Consider the following 17093-nt stretch of genomic DNA (forward strand, 5'->3'; position numbering starts at 1 on the left):
TATGGTAATTAGTAACGCATATCCAAACCACTGTCACAGTAGTGATTTTCTTTGTTTTCTCTTGATGAATTAATTGAGTTTGAGAAAGCCATTTCTTTGCTAATCAGTCTTTGTTTGCTGGTGTTCGACTTACCCCAGCATGTTGTTCACGTCTTACCACTGCTTCGTCTACTTTCCATTTCTTTCGAAGAAAACAACAGCACATAACGAGGGTAGAGAAAATGTTGAAAGGCACTGGTATGGGGTGATAACTGCTATACGTCTGGATAGTAACAGCGTTTTGGAATGCCCATTCCTTTTGTGAATTATCCTGAGGATAAACATCAGTTAATAATGTTGTATAAACACCTCTGAAAGGTTTTTTGTTTTTCTTTTTGTTAGGCAGGCACATTACTGACTAAAACCTATTCCATTATTTCAGAGAAAGTTATACGCATCTTTTCTAAAATGCCTTACCTCTTCCATTACCGTTTGTTTCGTTTTCTTATGCAAAATTACCAAAATTGTCCTTTCAAATGACCCAAACTTATACAAATATCCATCAAAACACACCACTAAAAACTCGTGTTTTAAGTGCTTTCAGGTGTAAATCGTCGTCAGAATACTGCAGACTCCAGTTCATTTCTTCACGTAAATCTACCAAAATCGTATTTTAAACTCTCTCAAATTTCCCATACAAACGTAACTAAAGTACAGTGACCTCGCGAAAATCGATGAGACCGTCTGACACCACAGCCAGTCCGGCTAAGTCTTGCAGTGGCTTCTTCAGGACCAAAAAGTTAATAGTGCACGGATTGAATTGCGATTTCTGAGCGACGAAGGTTTTGGTTAACGGAGGTAAATTTAATTTTTTCCCGTCCAATGAGTATTTTGGGCACCAATGAACTATTATAAGTAAAAAAAATAGCCAAAAAAGGACAACTTTCCCCGAACTGGAACTTGCTAATTTGCTTGTCACTTCTATATCTGTGTCACACAAAGGCAACAAAGCAGCTATTTCATGGAACTAAGGCCTCAAGGCGCTTAATGGACACAAGAGGAACTCATTTCAAATCACGCGTTTTTGCCAAAACTGAACTAAATTCTCCAAAAGTCCGTTGAACCATGAACTGAAACATAATACTAACGGCTTGTGTATCACAACTACGATGTCATTTAAACCTAAAAAACGAAGACTAAGTTTTCCTATGAACTACTGAAACTTGATTTACCGTCATCATGAAAGTTATGTTACTTGGATGCATTGGTCAGCCTGAAAGAGTGAAATATTTCAAGCAGCATCGTACAACGCATACTGCAACAGAGTTGTTTAAAATTCCTACGGGGGCTCGTCAAATTTACCGGAATATTCTACCGATAGGTACAACAGAGTTTCGAGACCTCAGTCGGTTTCAAAGCTAGTTACACAAGTAACTTTTACTTTTATAATTAATACAATTGCATTTGCATTTTTGTGCCTGCTTTTTCGAAACGAAAAACATGAAAGAAATTCAAACTCGCCAAGGAAGAACTTGTCGAGTAAAACAACTACCTCTCGTAAGCGAACAGCAAGTTTTCTTTGACAAATTGTAATATGGCAAACTTTATTTCCTCGTGGGTTTGACAACAATTTCCAAGTTGTTTCTTTGAAAATTTTCCTTCTTCAGAAACAACATAAACAGCAGGAAACAGATAAATGATAGCCAGTTACCTGTACTCGCTGGTAAGTGTTGGACAGTAACGCAATCAACATGTTAATGAGAAGGATGACGGCCATGACAAGGTAAGCAGCAAATAACAGATGGACGAGAGTTTCTGATAATGAACCAGCTGATTTGAAGAAATCCAATCCGTTGGATAACTGTAGCACAGACCAACCAAGGTGAGTAGTTATCCTCCACCAACTGAAAAAAGAAAAAAAAACAGGCGCACGAAAGCCTGAGAGATATCAAAAGGCTAAAAGAGAAGTGCAAATGGAAAAATAGACAGTGGCCCACGAAAGAGATATCAAAAGGCTAAAGGAGAAGTGCAACTGGAAAAATAGACAGTGAATGTTTTGTCTGTCTGGTCTTTGTACCCTTGTTAAGTTGAAAGGGTATGTTTTTTGTTTTGTTTTAAGACGTTACTCTCCAAACTCAAAACTTTTGGATTTGAATAAATGATGTTTGACATGCTCTAACCAGAAAAGATTTGCGTCGTTTGTGCTCTGCAGTTAACATATGGGAGTCAAACGCAAGATCCCAGGCAAGGAGGTCTCAGCGCACAAGCAGAACCCCAAGTTATTTAAAGGACTCACGTTTTGGGAAAAGAAAGGTAAATATACTACCACCTACTCCTTAGCCATGAGTTAATGTCGACATGATACGTCAAAGCTAATACATTTGAATGTAGATCCTAGTATAAGCTGAAATAGCCGATGAATTCTTAATAAAACAATGATCTTGTTCTTGAAGATTATCGTCTTGTAGTCAGGTGTCCTTTTGGGCGATATTTTCACGAACTCGTTACAAAGTCGAAGAAGCGTCAAATTTGGCACAAAGATGTATCATGGTGTAAGAAACAAATTTACAAGGATTGCTACTGGCTGCAACATCAAGGAGGTTAGAAATTACGACTTACATTTTCCAGGGGGTGGGAGTAGGAATGACTGCAAATAATATATCGTTGAGCTGAATTATTCTTCCAAATGTACATCCCCATCAAAATATTGAAATCACCAGTGTTCGAATAAGAAAAAAATATGTCAACAGAAAGAGTTCTGACTAAGGATGTTTATTTTTACAGGGAAGTGTGAAGGGGTGATCATTAGCCAATGGTATCAATTTCTGCAGAACACCAAAACATACGCTGATCGAAATTCCTTCTCTGTCTTTGATGTAAGAAATGCTAGCAGCGAAACAATAATTTTCTGCTGTATATTGACTGCATCTTCATTTCACCATGGGCTAAGTTCATGGTTATTTCAAAATCTTAAAGGTCAATTAGCTTCTTAGTATTGCTGTTAAGTAGCAAGCAATTGATCTTGAGGTTAATATTCTACAGCCAGATAAAAGAATTGAAGGTGACTGCGGGAACGTGTCTTCCAAAAGAAGCTCGAGTCTTCCACCGAGGTGTCCAACTTAATGCAAACGAGAACAGCACGAAACAAGAGAGTTGACAAGAGGTCGAATGAGCAAGACAGTTATGGCACTACACCTGCTCATTTCTTTACCGTCTTCCGCAACTTCAGATGAACCAGTTCAAGGTTAATACAGAACGTAAACACATACAAAGACGCCAATTTTCCTTTCTCTTTTTGAACTTCAACGCCTTCCCTACAAAATGACTTAATGGATGGTTCAGCAAAATTTCACAAATTGACAGACATGGAAAAATCCCGAATCATTAAGTGACGTTTCCTTGATGTTGACGTCCATCTTTGTTTTAAACGCTAAGAATTGCCAAATAAACGATAGATTTTCAGCAAAGCAATTATTAAGAAAAAGGAGAAAATTCCACAGGGTCTAAATAAAGCGACATAGACGACACCCATTTCTCCGCATGCGATGCTCGTAAGCTTTTATGAAGAGACTTTTTGGATTTATACGAAAGGGAAATTAAATAAGCCAAAATAACAGAAACATGTATAGACAGGCGATGAAACGTTCGAAAGTTTTTTTCAACTCACCATACTATTCCGGTTTTGTTGCACATGCTGAAAAAGAACGGAAGAAAACAAGAATAAATAGCTTTAAATAAGTGTATTACTATATGTCGCGAGGCAATTTGACCAGCAAAGATTGTTTCCACATCTTTTAACTAGGGAGAAAAGTGTGCCCAAGTAACTAGAAAGTGTAAATCCTAACCTATATTCTGATGAGTGGAAAAAGAGGGACGGAAAAGGGGAGAGAGTGGAGAGAAGAGGGGAGAAGCAAGAGTATAGGAGAGGAAAGGAGAGGAAAGGAAAGAAAAGAAACGAAGTAAAGGAAAGAAAAGAATACAAGCGAAAGCGAGACAAGAAAGGAAGAAAACAGAATAGAAGAGGAGAGAAGAATAGAGAAGAACAGAATATAAAAAAGAAAAGGGAAAAAAACTTGTAACAAAATGTTTCGCTTTATACATCAGCGCAATAATTACACGAGTAGTTTACCCTTATCTACACCATAAACCGGCTGTTCGAAAGCCGATTAACGCTAATCCCCGCTTAATTGTTAACCGAGGTTTTTATCCTGCTCATTAAAAACGTTTTGAAAGGTGCTTCTAAGCTCAAGGGGAACTGAACGAGAAAAATCGTTTGGAAAAATGATTATCGATTACTAATTAAACTTGAATCAAAGTTCACGTTAACCCAGGATTAGCTTAATCGGGATTTAAACAACTGGGCCCAGAGCTACAATTTTGAATCGTTATACTTACAGGTTCTTTTTTGTCTCCTCGTCAACAATCGACGTTTCCACAACAAATACTTTCATTATTGTGCTTGAAAATGCCAACATGATTGTACCAAAATGCAGCACCACTACAGCTGCGTCCCGGATGATTTGAAATAATGCGATCTGAATGGTTCCAACTTCTTCAAATGCTTCCAGAATGGAACCAAACACTCTGAAAGTTAACAGCATCGTGTTCAATCCATAAAGATAGCCAGCTATCTCCAGGATCCTGTTGTCTGTTACTGATTCTGACTCCACCCAAGTAAATATTCTGAGAGGAGTTATCGCACAGAAAAAGGTGAAGAGAATGCCAAAGTCAAAATAGTTCCAACGATCTCTGCAGGAAAAAGAAGTAAGACATATGTTGTCGCAATTAATGTACAACTAAACTCTTAAAATATTATAATAAAACGAAGAAGCTTATAAACAACATATTTCACAGAACCGATTAAAGCTGTAAGAAATTCTTGACCTCCGCCAAGACCATTGCCACACTCTACCAACCGAATTAAAAAAATAAAAATAACTTTATTGCCACAATTGTCAGTTAATCTCTAGATTGGTTTTGGTGATTGCCATTAATCATTTAAGTGCAGCTCAAGTACATGTATAAGACTTAACTGTTAAACAAGATATACTGTCAAGATCTCGGAATAAGTGTTAAGTTTTAGATTTTGACGACGAAGACGGACATGTAGGGATTTCTCACTATCAACAGACCATATTGGTACTCTCGATAATCAACTGGATCTAGTTAAGAATTGGTTCATGCTTAGCGTGTGTATATCGAGTTCTGGATGTACGCAGGAAGTTTGGAGAGCACGAGAGAAGCGCAAGAGTTTTAGTAAATAGTTATAACTTCAATATAACTTTTCAACACACAGCAGATTAAAGCATCGCCATTAGTTCTTGGCGACTAATCAGTTTTCTAGCGAACGTTTACAGCAAGAGATCACCAACAGTGGTCGAAAAACTATCTCATTCAGGGGAAAGGAGAAAAGCAGACAACAAAATTAAATGTCAGTGATTGACATGATCAAGACAAGTGAAAATTAAGTACCTGAAATAATTAGTTAATGCTCTTGATTTCTTTCCGTCGTCTTCAGAGCGTACCAGGCGTGTGATCTGCTTGATTTCCATCAAAAGGCGGCCTAAGAGAAACACCAAAATGGTCCACTCTAGGCCGCTGAATGTGAGTTGCGAAGGCTCGAAACAAATTGCCAAGTGTAGTCCAAGAAGGGCCAGGTAACTCAGCGAATCCCGGACAAAGATAAAGTAGGGGAGTGTGAAAAAATCCTTGTATCTTTTATATATGCCTAGAAGGACGATATAGACATTTCTCAGTATTTATTTTCTCCAACATCAAAACGAAACATGTATCAATCAAGGTTGAACCGCCTCATCTTACTGCCCCATTATTTTTCATATTATATTTTAGTCTTCATGCGCCATCCAGGACGATCAGGTTTTCACACAAAGGAAATTGACTTGCTAAGCTCATGTATAACACAGCGTTTGTGATTTTAGGTAAGATTAAGAAAAACCTTAGGAACTGGCTAAAGAATCAGTTGTCATGACAAGTTATAAAAAAAACACTAAGCGATGCCTTTTTTTGATATAAGAGCAAAATCAAGTGACGATGTGCCATAAACGCTTTCTATACTAACATTAAGTTGTAAAACATTCCATGAGAGGAAGTTTATAAAACCCAAAAATGTCAGGAGCGTAAAAAAGTCGGATTCGAGTGTTGCTGTTTCTTTTAATGGCGGTTTGGTTTTCCATCCGATGAAGTTCAAGTGGAACAAGTTAACGTACTGATAGAAATTTTACAAAAAAACTCACATGTAGACTTGACCTCGTCTTCTCCTAAGAAGAATAGTCTTCCTTTAAAGAAAATAAAAGAATAGAAACATATTTAGCTCAATTTATCTAAACATAAAAGTTTTTTCCACAAAGTTTTTTTCTACGCAGTCAGATTAGCCTTGCAGTTATTTCAGTTACTTATTTTTATTTTTGGCTGATTAGATCTTTCTGATCCTGCGTATACTTGCAGCATTTTCGTTCGCAGCCCTTTGCAGTTTATTCTTCTCATCAATGCGCACATGCGCTTGGAGTGACATAGTGCCTTTAAATAAAATATTTCACTCTATTTCACTGTAACAAAGAGTCCGAAAATGACACTAGCACGTCAGCAATGTCTTCTAGACAACATCTGCATTCTTAAGGAAAAAACTGACTTACTTTGGAAAAATGACCTAAGACAGCTGACACGGGCTGCCATCCACCCTGCACAGAAACAAAAGTATGTCAAATAAATGTTTATAAGATCTTAGGAGTTATTATGGAAAATGACCTGAAGTGGAACTGTCATGTTGATTACATTATTATGAAAGCTTGTAAGACGTTATACTCCCTTAGAGTACTGCGCAGAGCCAGGGTGTGCCAACCCAACATCTTGAGGATATACCTTAGCACAATTCGGCCAGTTTTAGAGTATGCTGTACCAGTCTGGCAGGACATTCCTGCATACCTGTCCGAAGCCATAGAACGAGTGCAAAAAAGGGCGCTTAAAATAATCAACCCCGAAACAGAGCCATATGCTCATGCCTTACAGTTAGGTAAACTAGATAGGTTAGATGATAGAAGAGTACACTTGTGCTACAAATATATGACGAAAATGAAGTCCCCCAGCCACCCTCTGCGCCATCTGCTTCCCAGCCCAATTCTGGATGCGCCTAATTATTACACCTTAAGGCAGAAAACACAAAAGTATTATCTTTTCCGGAACATTCAGGTCTGTAGGACAAAGAGAGTGGAGGACTTTTTTACATTTAAATATTTTAGGTGAATCAATTGTTATTATCATTGTTATAACTGTAAATTACTATACATTAGATAATAGTTGCCTTACAATTGTAAATTGTATTCGATAATTCAGTTCTTTTACTGCAAGAGAGTTTTTAATAAACTTAAACTTAAAAAAATAATTGTTCGAACACTCTAGTTGACATTTAATTTGCACGGCCGATTCCATTTGAGAGTAAATAACTCTGCCGTCGTTGGTGTTGGTGTGAGTCAAAAACACTCACTCTTGTTATCTTCCGCTTTTATTAGGAATTAAGTCGCACCTTTCGGAAACCGATTGACATTCATTTCTGACATAAAGTAAGAAAATGAATAAATTGGCAGCTGTTCACATTTTATTTATTTCGTTAATCTTAGTCAGAAGTAACCACGCATGCAAAAATTTGTGGCAATTAACTTCTGGAATAAGGAATACAGCTGTTTCGACAAAGGTTGTCCAAAAAAGCGTAAAAGCGTCCGCGACAATGCCGAAAGGTAAAGTCTGGGAAATATCCAATAAATTTCAATGAAAGCTCAGAATCCATAATGGCTCGACCGTACAGCGAAGACTTGAGATGGCGGGCAATATGGATTCTGAACTTTGATTGGAATTTATTGGGTATTTTCCAGACTACCTTTCGGCATTATCGCGTACTTTTTACGCTTTTTTTGGACAACCTTTGTCGAAACAGCTATATATCACATGTCATGTTCATGTTCATGTTCATACATAAGATTAAAAAAAATGGTCATGTTCGCACTTTTTGAAAAGCCAATGGAAGTTAATAATATAATATTATCACCAGAGATTCTAGTCTTTTACATTTGGAGTGGAGCATCAAACAAGTTGATAATTTATTACTTACCTGCAGCGAAAGCTAAGAAGAATGACAGCGGGAATAGTACCATGTCTAAAATGCACCAAGTGTTGAGGAACAACCACCACAGTTTTGAGTCTTTAAATGCTATGCGACGATCGCCATGCCATCTCTCATTTAAAATGTCGATGATGATAGGATGGTCAAAAAACTACAAGAAAACAAAGTAAAGTTTTGGGCTGCAGTCCGTTTGGATATTACAGTGCGACTAATGTTACCGGGCTCACTTAAAAAAAAAAACTGGCCAATCAGATTGCAGGACAAGAACAATGAATTTCAACCACAGCCGATTGAACCAATCATGAATAGACGGAAAACAACAGTTAAAACCCAAAAGTTTGGAATTATTGATCATTCGTATCATAATGTGATCTAATTGGCCAGTTTAAAGTGACCCCGGCAATAAAAGTCGCACTGTAAGCAACTTAGCTGTTGGCTACATGTCACAGTCATGGATCACTTGGCCGAGAGCTCCACTTTTAAATTGTTAAAGATGATGTCAGAATTCCAAAGTTTAGTTTTAAAAAGTATAGATAGCATCTATACTAATCGCCTTAAATTTTTTCACGCGCCGCCATTTTGGATTTTATGATGTCAAATGCCAGGTTCCTATTTTCTAGAAGCAGCCATGAGTCATGAAATCGAGAATGGGTGCAGCGCGCGGGAAATTTACACGCGAATAGGTGACAGTCAAATTCTACTTTACCTGAAACTGAAACATCATTTCCGTGCTCTCCCACGAAATTTGAAATTAGTCGTATGCAATGAGAAGCATGCAACGACTCGTGATGTTGAAGCCAAATCTATGTGGATTTGGTACTGAGCGAACAGGTTACAAACCGGCGTCGCATTTAAGGAAATTTTCTCCTTGTGGTTGACACATTAGTTATTCAGTATGCCTCTCAGACGTTCATTTTAATAGGGAGTTTTAGCAACGCGACGGCGACGGCAACGAAAACGTCAATATTTGTGGTAACCAAAACAGCAACTCTCCAGGTGCATTACACTTTTTGGTACATTTCTTTGCCATCACTGCACGACTAGGGCGTGAAATTTCCTGATGGCACGTTATATGGATTACGTAAACACAAGACGAAGAATTTTTGCTTCTCTTTTTAAACTTGGGTGCGCTCTCCAAGAATTCATCTCCAGAAAATTTCACCTACATTTTACATCTAAAGCAAGTTGGAATAATTGCGACGACGTTTGAAAAAAGGCGGATTCATTTTAATAATGACATTCTCGCTGCCTTCGCCGTCGTTGTTGCTAAATTTCCCTAATATCTTTAGTTAAGACTTTCGAAACACGTTCCAAATATTACCTTCTTTTGCTCAAGCTTAATTGCGGTCTCCAGGATAATGTCCGTTTTAGGATTGAAGGCAAAATCTTCACGCCAACGTTTCCGATCTTTCAAAGGATCCAAGAAACGCAGTGTAAACTCTTCTACGCGATTGGCCAGATCGATAAAATTATCTTCATTAGGCTCCTTTTTGCTTGCCCGTTCATGGAGCTTTTCAGTCACCTGACAAAACACAACAGAACTATAGTAAGCCAAACCTTATATTACAGCACTGTAACGACCAAATTTACTCGAGTGTTAAAATTTGAAATTGACTAATGCATTAAATGAGTCATCAGTTTACGAGCTACTATCTTAAAATTTTAACACCCTTTTAAAACGATCACTTATTCCATATTGCACTGGAAATCGTTGTATAACCTATGCATGAAGACTTAACTTACTTTGATCGCCAATAGTAGAGGGTTTTCTTCATCATTCATTAAGGCCTTGGCGGTCACTTTTCGTTGGATGTCGTCATATTCATCCCAATCCCAGGATACTTTGTCTAATAATGACCACTTTCTCCGGGTGGGGCGCTCTGGTGAATAAAATAGGACGATGACCAAAATTAAAGGTACGTTCGAGTTGCTACAGTGTACAAGTGCAGCCTGAGTCTCTCAAGGAAGGCCGCTTCCCCTTAGACGTTTACCAAAAGAGAACGCTTTCTGTTTTTATCCAATCACAGCGTTGCATGAGATGATGGTGCCGCATAGAAAGCGTCGCCTCGAGCCTTAAAGAGCAAACTGCAACTACGCTGCATTCATACAACTACATGTACAACACCATGCCCTTGTAAACTAGTCTCCTGTAAAGTAACAAGTGAGTATTCCCTGTCAACAAAATTCAGCTGCAGATTGAGATGCCTAAAAGTTACGCACAAACCAAAATCTGCTCGGTGCATTGCGTAATAGCTTAAAAAGTGGACCGTTGCAATAAGATTGCTAAAAACAGCTGCAATGTCCCGTGGAAGGCTTTACTCACATACCATTATCAGCAGCACCATTTTCTCCTTCAGCTACTTCGATAAGTTCAATGTTTTCCTGCGCTCTCCTATCAAATAATAAAAGCCTAAATTAAGTAAGTCAGCAGGCTATCTGCAAATGTATCTGCTAGCACCTTTAAAACAGATGACTTGGGGTCCAACATGTTCTTCATAGCAGGTTTTTAATTTTTTTTTTTTTGTCTCACCACATACAAAATCTGCAAAACGAAAACTTTTGATCAGCGCGCTCATACACTAATACAACATACGCTAATACAACATCCGTGCCTCAATGCGGACCACAAAGCATATTATTTATTACAGTCAGTAAGTCAGATAGTCAGGTAAAATTTGAAAAAGGAAATGTCCGAATTCTCCCAACAGGAGAAAACTCAGATTTCTTTTTTCTGAGTTGATACAACATCCGCGCCTCAAAGCGGACCACAAAGCATACAGGCGCGTAGCTAAGGTTTCGATAGGGGTGTTCGTTGAGCCCCAAATGTTACTGAGCGCCGGAGGCGCTCTTACTAGGGGGGGTCCGGGGGCATGCTCCCCCGAAAATTTTTGAAAATCTAGGTTCCCAGAAACCTCATTTCCTGCATTTTGAGACCCATTTTAGGCAAATCACAACTTTACATCATTTCGACGGCATAATTGTTTCTACTTAAACAAGAAAGTTCAATGTACATTCCGCACCCTGTCGACGTCAAGTTCTTATAGTTATTCGATCTGCTGATAGTCACACACTAAGCTAGTAAACTGCATCATTCTCGGGTGTAGGCCTTCGAACAAATTGACTATCTCGTCAAGATTGACAGGCATATCATATTTGATATGCATTAGAGCCAGGGCGGACAGCCTACTCTCTCCCAATCGTACACCTTATGTAGTTGTTCAACCTCCACATTGCGCTTATGGAACGTTCACATTCACAAGTGAATGTTCTCAGGCGAACTTGTACGTAATTGCGCGTGAAACTCAACAAGGCTTGAACTATAAAATTTGAAGTGAATCGCATTCAGAGAACAAAACGTAACGCAAAGCATGCTTTTCTATGGCTTTTTCGGGCGGATGCGGTTTTACCGCAAAAATTGAAACGTCATTAAAATTAATCTCCAAGGGTTCTTGACAATTTTTATTTTTACTGAGGATAAGACATAAGGCCTAAAGAACGGGTTTATATCTCTATTTTTCTTTGGTTGATGTATTTCGACCAGAGGAACTCTATTTAAAAAGTTTTTCTTCCGCCATTATTGATCTTCAAAGGGGGTTCGTTCGAACCCCTCGAACCCCCCCTCCTACGCGCCTGGCATATTATTTATTACAGTCAGTAAGTCAGATAGTCAGGTAAACTTGGAAAAAGGAAATGTCCGAGTTCTCCCAACAGGAGAAAACTCAGATTTCTTTTTTCTGAGTTTGCCTTATGTCACTGATTGAATAACACAACATTTCCGCGTGTTTACCAAGCGTAATATATACCACTGATCACATTTATTCCATTGCGCATAATTATTATTAATTTTGTAACGTTTCTTATTGCTGTCTTCAGTCACACATTTTTTTTCCTGCTGTGCAAAAACTTACCGAATGTGGATTCTACTCAGCTTGTCTCTGAAACGTATCACTGAAGGTGGTTCACTAGTACTAGCATTTTTCAAAGGCAGACCATGATTCAGGATTGATGGGGCCAGAATTGAGCTATGTATTATTTCACTGCCAGAGCTATATAGGCATGATACTGCACCCAAGTACAATGTATTAAAGATTGAATAAACGCAGCCTATGTTACCTGTATAACCTGTAGCTCTAATCGCACCAAATTATCTCCAATTTACAAATAAGTCTTAGTTAAAACCCTCTCACCTATCACTTTCTCGGTTAGGTTCGTGTGCTCTTGCTCCCTCAATGGATTCTGGTGAGAAAAATAGTTGTGGTGAAATGTCAAGCTGCTTATTGGAAAGTTAACTGAGAAAAGTAAAAACGGTCGATGCTATCTATCCTTTGTAATACTAGAAACTTGAATAGCTCGTGATTTTCTTGCTTACTACTTTTACCTATTTAACGGGTCCTTTGGGCCAGAGATATAATTTTTGGTATTCCCTTCAAGTCTAATATTTAACAATTAGATTATTCGCTCTCGATTTCTATCGCGTGATAGTTGATGAGGGCGAAGCCCGAATCAACTATCACGCATAGAAATCGAGAGCGAATAATCTAATTGTTTTAGTATAAATCTACTAGTCGTTCAAAACTAAACAAGTAAATTATCTATTTCCCCATCGCAGACGCTTCGAAAACGCGAAGAAGCGGGCGCCATTTTGTTGAAAATCGCTACTCACTATCTATCACAGAATAGATAGCGAGTAGCGTAGCCAATCAGAGAACGGCATTCGTGATAGAACACTAGTAGATTTATACTAACAACTATTAGAAACCAAAATGCTAGCAGAGCCAGAAGCCCTATACCGTAGTCGTTCTTAAGATATACGGGGACCACACAGTTGAGGATCTTAACTGCAGTTTCCATCAATAGCATATGCATATACAGCAGCTTGGAGTATTCCTACTACCCCCTGGATGGCGAGCTTATTAAGCTTATTAAGCTTATTAGTCCATTGCAGTGTTACCGCCAGCAATTTGTCACTGATGCCCACTGATACTGATACATCTGTGTAGAAGACTTTAATACATGTACGTGTACAAGTGTATATCGACAAAATAATTGTCATGTCTAAGGAGACAACACACCAATGCAGAGACCAACCTTAGACCCTCAAGCGATCAAAAACCTTAATCTTCCAACTGAAAGCCCTGTGTGAAGTCTGACACAATAACCACCACAACACTACTCCTCCAATAAAGACAAATACACATACAGTAGATCAAATCTAGCACAGGCTGGTTGAATGGTGTTATATATATTTGCAAGAGCTCTCAACTGTGGATTGCTTGGGAAAGTAATTTGAACATTTGCTAGAATGAGTTTATATTTCCTTTATACAATGCATCAGTAATCTGCTCATTAATTAAACTGTCAACACTCAAAATTTATTAACATTTTCCTGTCTGTCCTTTTCCATTTTGCCTCTTTCTCTCCTTAATTATTAGTATTAAATACTAACGACTGCTTCTTATAAACCTCATCCTACTTTATAACTTATCTACTTATATTATTTGATGCCTTTCATTTCCCTTTTTTCTTTCCTCCCTTCCATTTATCATTCAGTTCATGCACATACCGCTGTTTTGTTCACCTTCAATTGATACAGCAAGATATCCTTGATGTCCTTTACCTTCTGCAACAGCATGTCTTCCTATACACACAGTAAAACAGCAAATTACTTAGCCATCTAAAGGATCACTTGTTTAGACTTCCTATTATAGCTTTTATCAGTGTGGTTCAGCTCAACTTGAAACAAACCACGTGTCCAACAGGCCAGTGAGAGTGGAATCTTGTCAATAGAACAGCAATGCTTAACCCTCTAACCCCTAATATCAAAGAACAAATCCTCCTATCTTGTCCCCATACTTTTCTCATAAAAATACTGGGGAGAAGTTATTAAAATATCAAGAAAATTCACCTTGGGGCTGATCATATCCTTAATTCTCACAACCTAAGGGTTGAATAAGCATTGATATTACAAGGCAAAATTTGATGCTGATCACACTTTAAAAGGGTTAATTAAAGGAGACAAGGCTGTAGACTAGGTTCAAGTCAAACAAAATATTTTTGTGGAACCTGTGGGTGGGAAGGGGGATTGCCAGAGCAACATTAACACATGATTGGAGAAAAATTCAAACTACATTACTGGACTAAAATGCTGCCTGCATCATGCACAAATGGAAACAATTCACTTACAAGCTGCACACTGAACGATTGCTGACAGCACATTGTACTTAATTGGGCTGGGAAAATTTGCAGACTGAAGATTGTAGATGTAAATTTGGAGTAAAATACAGACTCTAGACTGTAGACTCTGCAGATTGAACACTGACGACTGGGGAGGGAGGGGTGGATAATATATAGACTGCAAACTAACATGGAGATTGAAGTCTGCAGACTAAGTATAAAAGTATGGACTGATTTCCTGCTTAATTACAGACTGCTAGCACACTCTAAACTGTAGACTGGAAGTAAAATGCAGACTGCAGGCAGTACAATTTTGGGTAGAGACAAGCAAAATTCAGATTGCATCCCACAGATGACTTGGAAAGGGGGGGGGGGGGGGGGGGGGAATGACCATGGTCCACAAACTAAAGCTTACTTGAGATCAATATGGACATTATGGGGATGTTTAGCCTAGGAGGTACCATCAGTAATATTTTAAGGCTTACCAGTAGGCCTGCATGCATTCAAATTATTAAGCCTAATAATCTAGTAATCGATAAATTAACATTGTGCATGTGCCATGTGAATACATTCACATGCACATTATATAATGAAACTATTATTACAGACTTCAATTGCCCTGTGTTTAATCACGCACTCACAATAACCAGACAACAAGAGGTTTGGGCAATAAGTTCATTAAGTCAGGTTTTACTGCTGTAAAATGAGTAGCAAATGACGTCATAGCTGAATCAATAGACTCCCATGGGAGCGAGGGTCGGGTTGAGTCATGTGTTTGCCCTATGAAATAAGCTTATGACTGACCGATCAACAAAGCTCACGTTCCGATAAGCTTAGTGACGTCATATGACATGCGCCTAATTAGCAAAAACCGCTAAATGTAATTAGTTCCCATTTATTATAGAGGATCTGTTGCAGTTTGTTTAGTTCTAGTCACTGCCACTGTGACTAAGGGCTTTGTTTATCCTTTGTCATTTATTTATTTTCTGCATAGTGTGAATGGCTTTGAATGTGAATGGCTTTGAATCTTTTACATCACTGTTTTTCCTTTTATTTCCTTACAGGGGAAACTTGAATTCACGCCAATCCAGGCATTTAACTTAGATGTATTATTTGACAAATTTACCTGTACTGAAATCGTTTTCCATCTTCAGTTTAAGGTACTTCAAGGGAGTAACTGTTTTTCCATCTGAAAGGAAAAAAAATTGCTCATTTGCATGTAACAAGAATTGCACACATCAGTTAATGGATGCACTGGTGTTTGTTTAACGTTTCATGGATACACCCTTACGATTGTACACTGTTTTAGTGAATTAGATTGAGAGAATATATCTATGTCACAATACAAAACTAATACAACTATTTTTATTAATTTACCATACACTTGAAGAAACTAAAAAGAGGTTATAGGGCAACTTGAGAAGTATCCAATGACAAACATGTAGCATTGTCCAAGGCAGCTGATAGAGCATTCCATAGACTAGACTTAGTGTTGCTGCAAAACTACAATGAATGATAACCAAGGATAATATCATGGAATACCTATTTGTACTGGATGGTACGAATTAAGGATCAAGTGGTACTCATATCATCCCAAGTTCGATTATATGCATGGTCTGCATAATCTACAGTCTGCTAATGCATTTATTTTACATTGACTGCTCTAGCACCTTCCTTTGTCGGGTCCACACATCAGGGCTTGGATTTCGAAGTTCACTTCTAAAAGTGCTTTCCACTGGTTTATTATTTTACGGTGACAAGTGACAACAAACTTTACCAATAACAAATGGAAATCAATACAACTTGCGCGACTAGAATGCGAAATTTTAATCTGCCGGAAACTACATGTGTTAATCGGAAGAAGTAATCAGGCCGATTAGATTTCAAATACGTATCAAAAAGCAAAATTTCAAGAAAATTCCGTCAAATGTTATTCTAACTTTAAAGCACGTACACAGCTGTATTGACACAACGTGATACACATCGGTAAGTATACTCAAAGTGATTGAGCACAAATTATTACGGTTGCCATTGAAAGCCTTTAGTTAGGCTCTTAGTGAATGTTACATGTTTTTCAAAGAAAGTCTTACCCGTTCAGTTCAGCAGAGATTAAAAAGAACAAACCTCAACAACAGTCACGCAAAGGCCGCCATTGCATACACTGGGGTCCAGACTGTCTCGGAGCTTAATGAAAAGCATCAGTCGTAATGACTGGAATCGTGGATGGACCACCTAGAAACTTGGATTCCAGAAAAACACCTTCTGGAGGGCGCAGCTGTGACGAAAAAATACAGCAATTTCCTTGCTAGGACTAATGCTGATAGGGGATTTTACGGGTTTATTTGGCACTATGGCAAAAACTGCAGAGTTAATTGTCTGATCCATAATTTATGCTAGGGTTACTCTGGCAATGGGTTCAAAAGTATATGTACAGACATAATACTGTCAAAACAGAAATAATCTTGGCGTCAAATACTTGACAAACTGCACTGAAATTAAATTTACTTGTGTCCGCCACTACATACTGTAGGGGTATTCTACTTCCTTGGAAACAGGCCCAAAATCAGCCCAAGAAGACCACAAATAGCAATAAATACAACACAACAAGGAGTTAAGTAACTTTTTTTTATTCCAAATGTATACGCGTTTCTAGCATTTTAATTATAATTATTTGCTTTATTCCCACGTAAACTCTTATATTTGAACAAGAAGTCTAATTAGAAGCTTATTTCGCTGCTCTCAGCATGCGCTTGCAATGCCTGTGATGTAACGAGCTTGATTATTATTGTGATTTATTCCGTCTGCT

General features: G+C 38.2%; 1 protein-coding gene across 4 annotated transcripts in view; it reads right to left on the reverse strand.

Annotated features, from left to right (window-relative positions):
- Window positions 1–16451, reverse strand: part of LOC146449947 (transient-receptor-potential-like protein) — a 32172-nt gene extending 15721 nt beyond the window's left edge. The window contains exons 1-15 of one of the 4 annotated variants that reach the window (XM_085100957.1): window positions 16378–16451; window positions 15414–15476; window positions 13692–13751; window positions 12301–12349; window positions 10441–10505; window positions 9857–9993; window positions 9435–9635; window positions 8102–8264; window positions 6633–6677; window positions 6234–6275; window positions 5452–5707; window positions 4375–4728; window positions 3647–3673; window positions 1691–1883; window positions 134–310 (exon numbers count right to left, since the gene is read on the reverse strand). In XM_085100957.1, coding sequence (XP_084957083.1) covers window positions 134–310; window positions 1691–1883; window positions 3647–3673; window positions 4375–4728; window positions 5452–5707; window positions 6234–6275; window positions 6633–6677; window positions 8102–8264; window positions 9435–9635; window positions 9857–9993; window positions 10441–10505; window positions 12301–12349; window positions 13692–13751; window positions 15414–15435 — 1791 coding nt within the window. In that variant the 5' untranslated portion in view covers window positions 15436–15476; window positions 16378–16451. Of the gene's footprint in view, window positions 1–133; window positions 311–1690; window positions 1884–3646; window positions 3674–4374; window positions 4729–5451; window positions 5708–6233; window positions 6276–6632; window positions 6678–8101; window positions 8265–9434; window positions 9636–9856; window positions 9994–10440; window positions 10506–10571; window positions 10656–12300; window positions 12350–13676; window positions 13752–15413; window positions 15477–16377 lie in introns of all 4 variants that reach the window. The other 3 variants (XM_085100958.1, XM_085100955.1, XM_085100956.1) reach the window with 3 other exon arrangements.
- Window positions 16452–17093: the final 642 nt, after the last annotated feature.

The sequence above is a fragment of the Pavona decussata genome, unplaced genomic scaffold, assembly GCF_977016875.1.
Source record: "Pavona decussata unplaced genomic scaffold, jaPavDecu1.1 SCAFFOLD_543, whole genome shotgun sequence".
Taxonomy (NCBI): domain Eukaryota; kingdom Metazoa; phylum Cnidaria; class Anthozoa; order Scleractinia; family Agariciidae; genus Pavona; species Pavona decussata.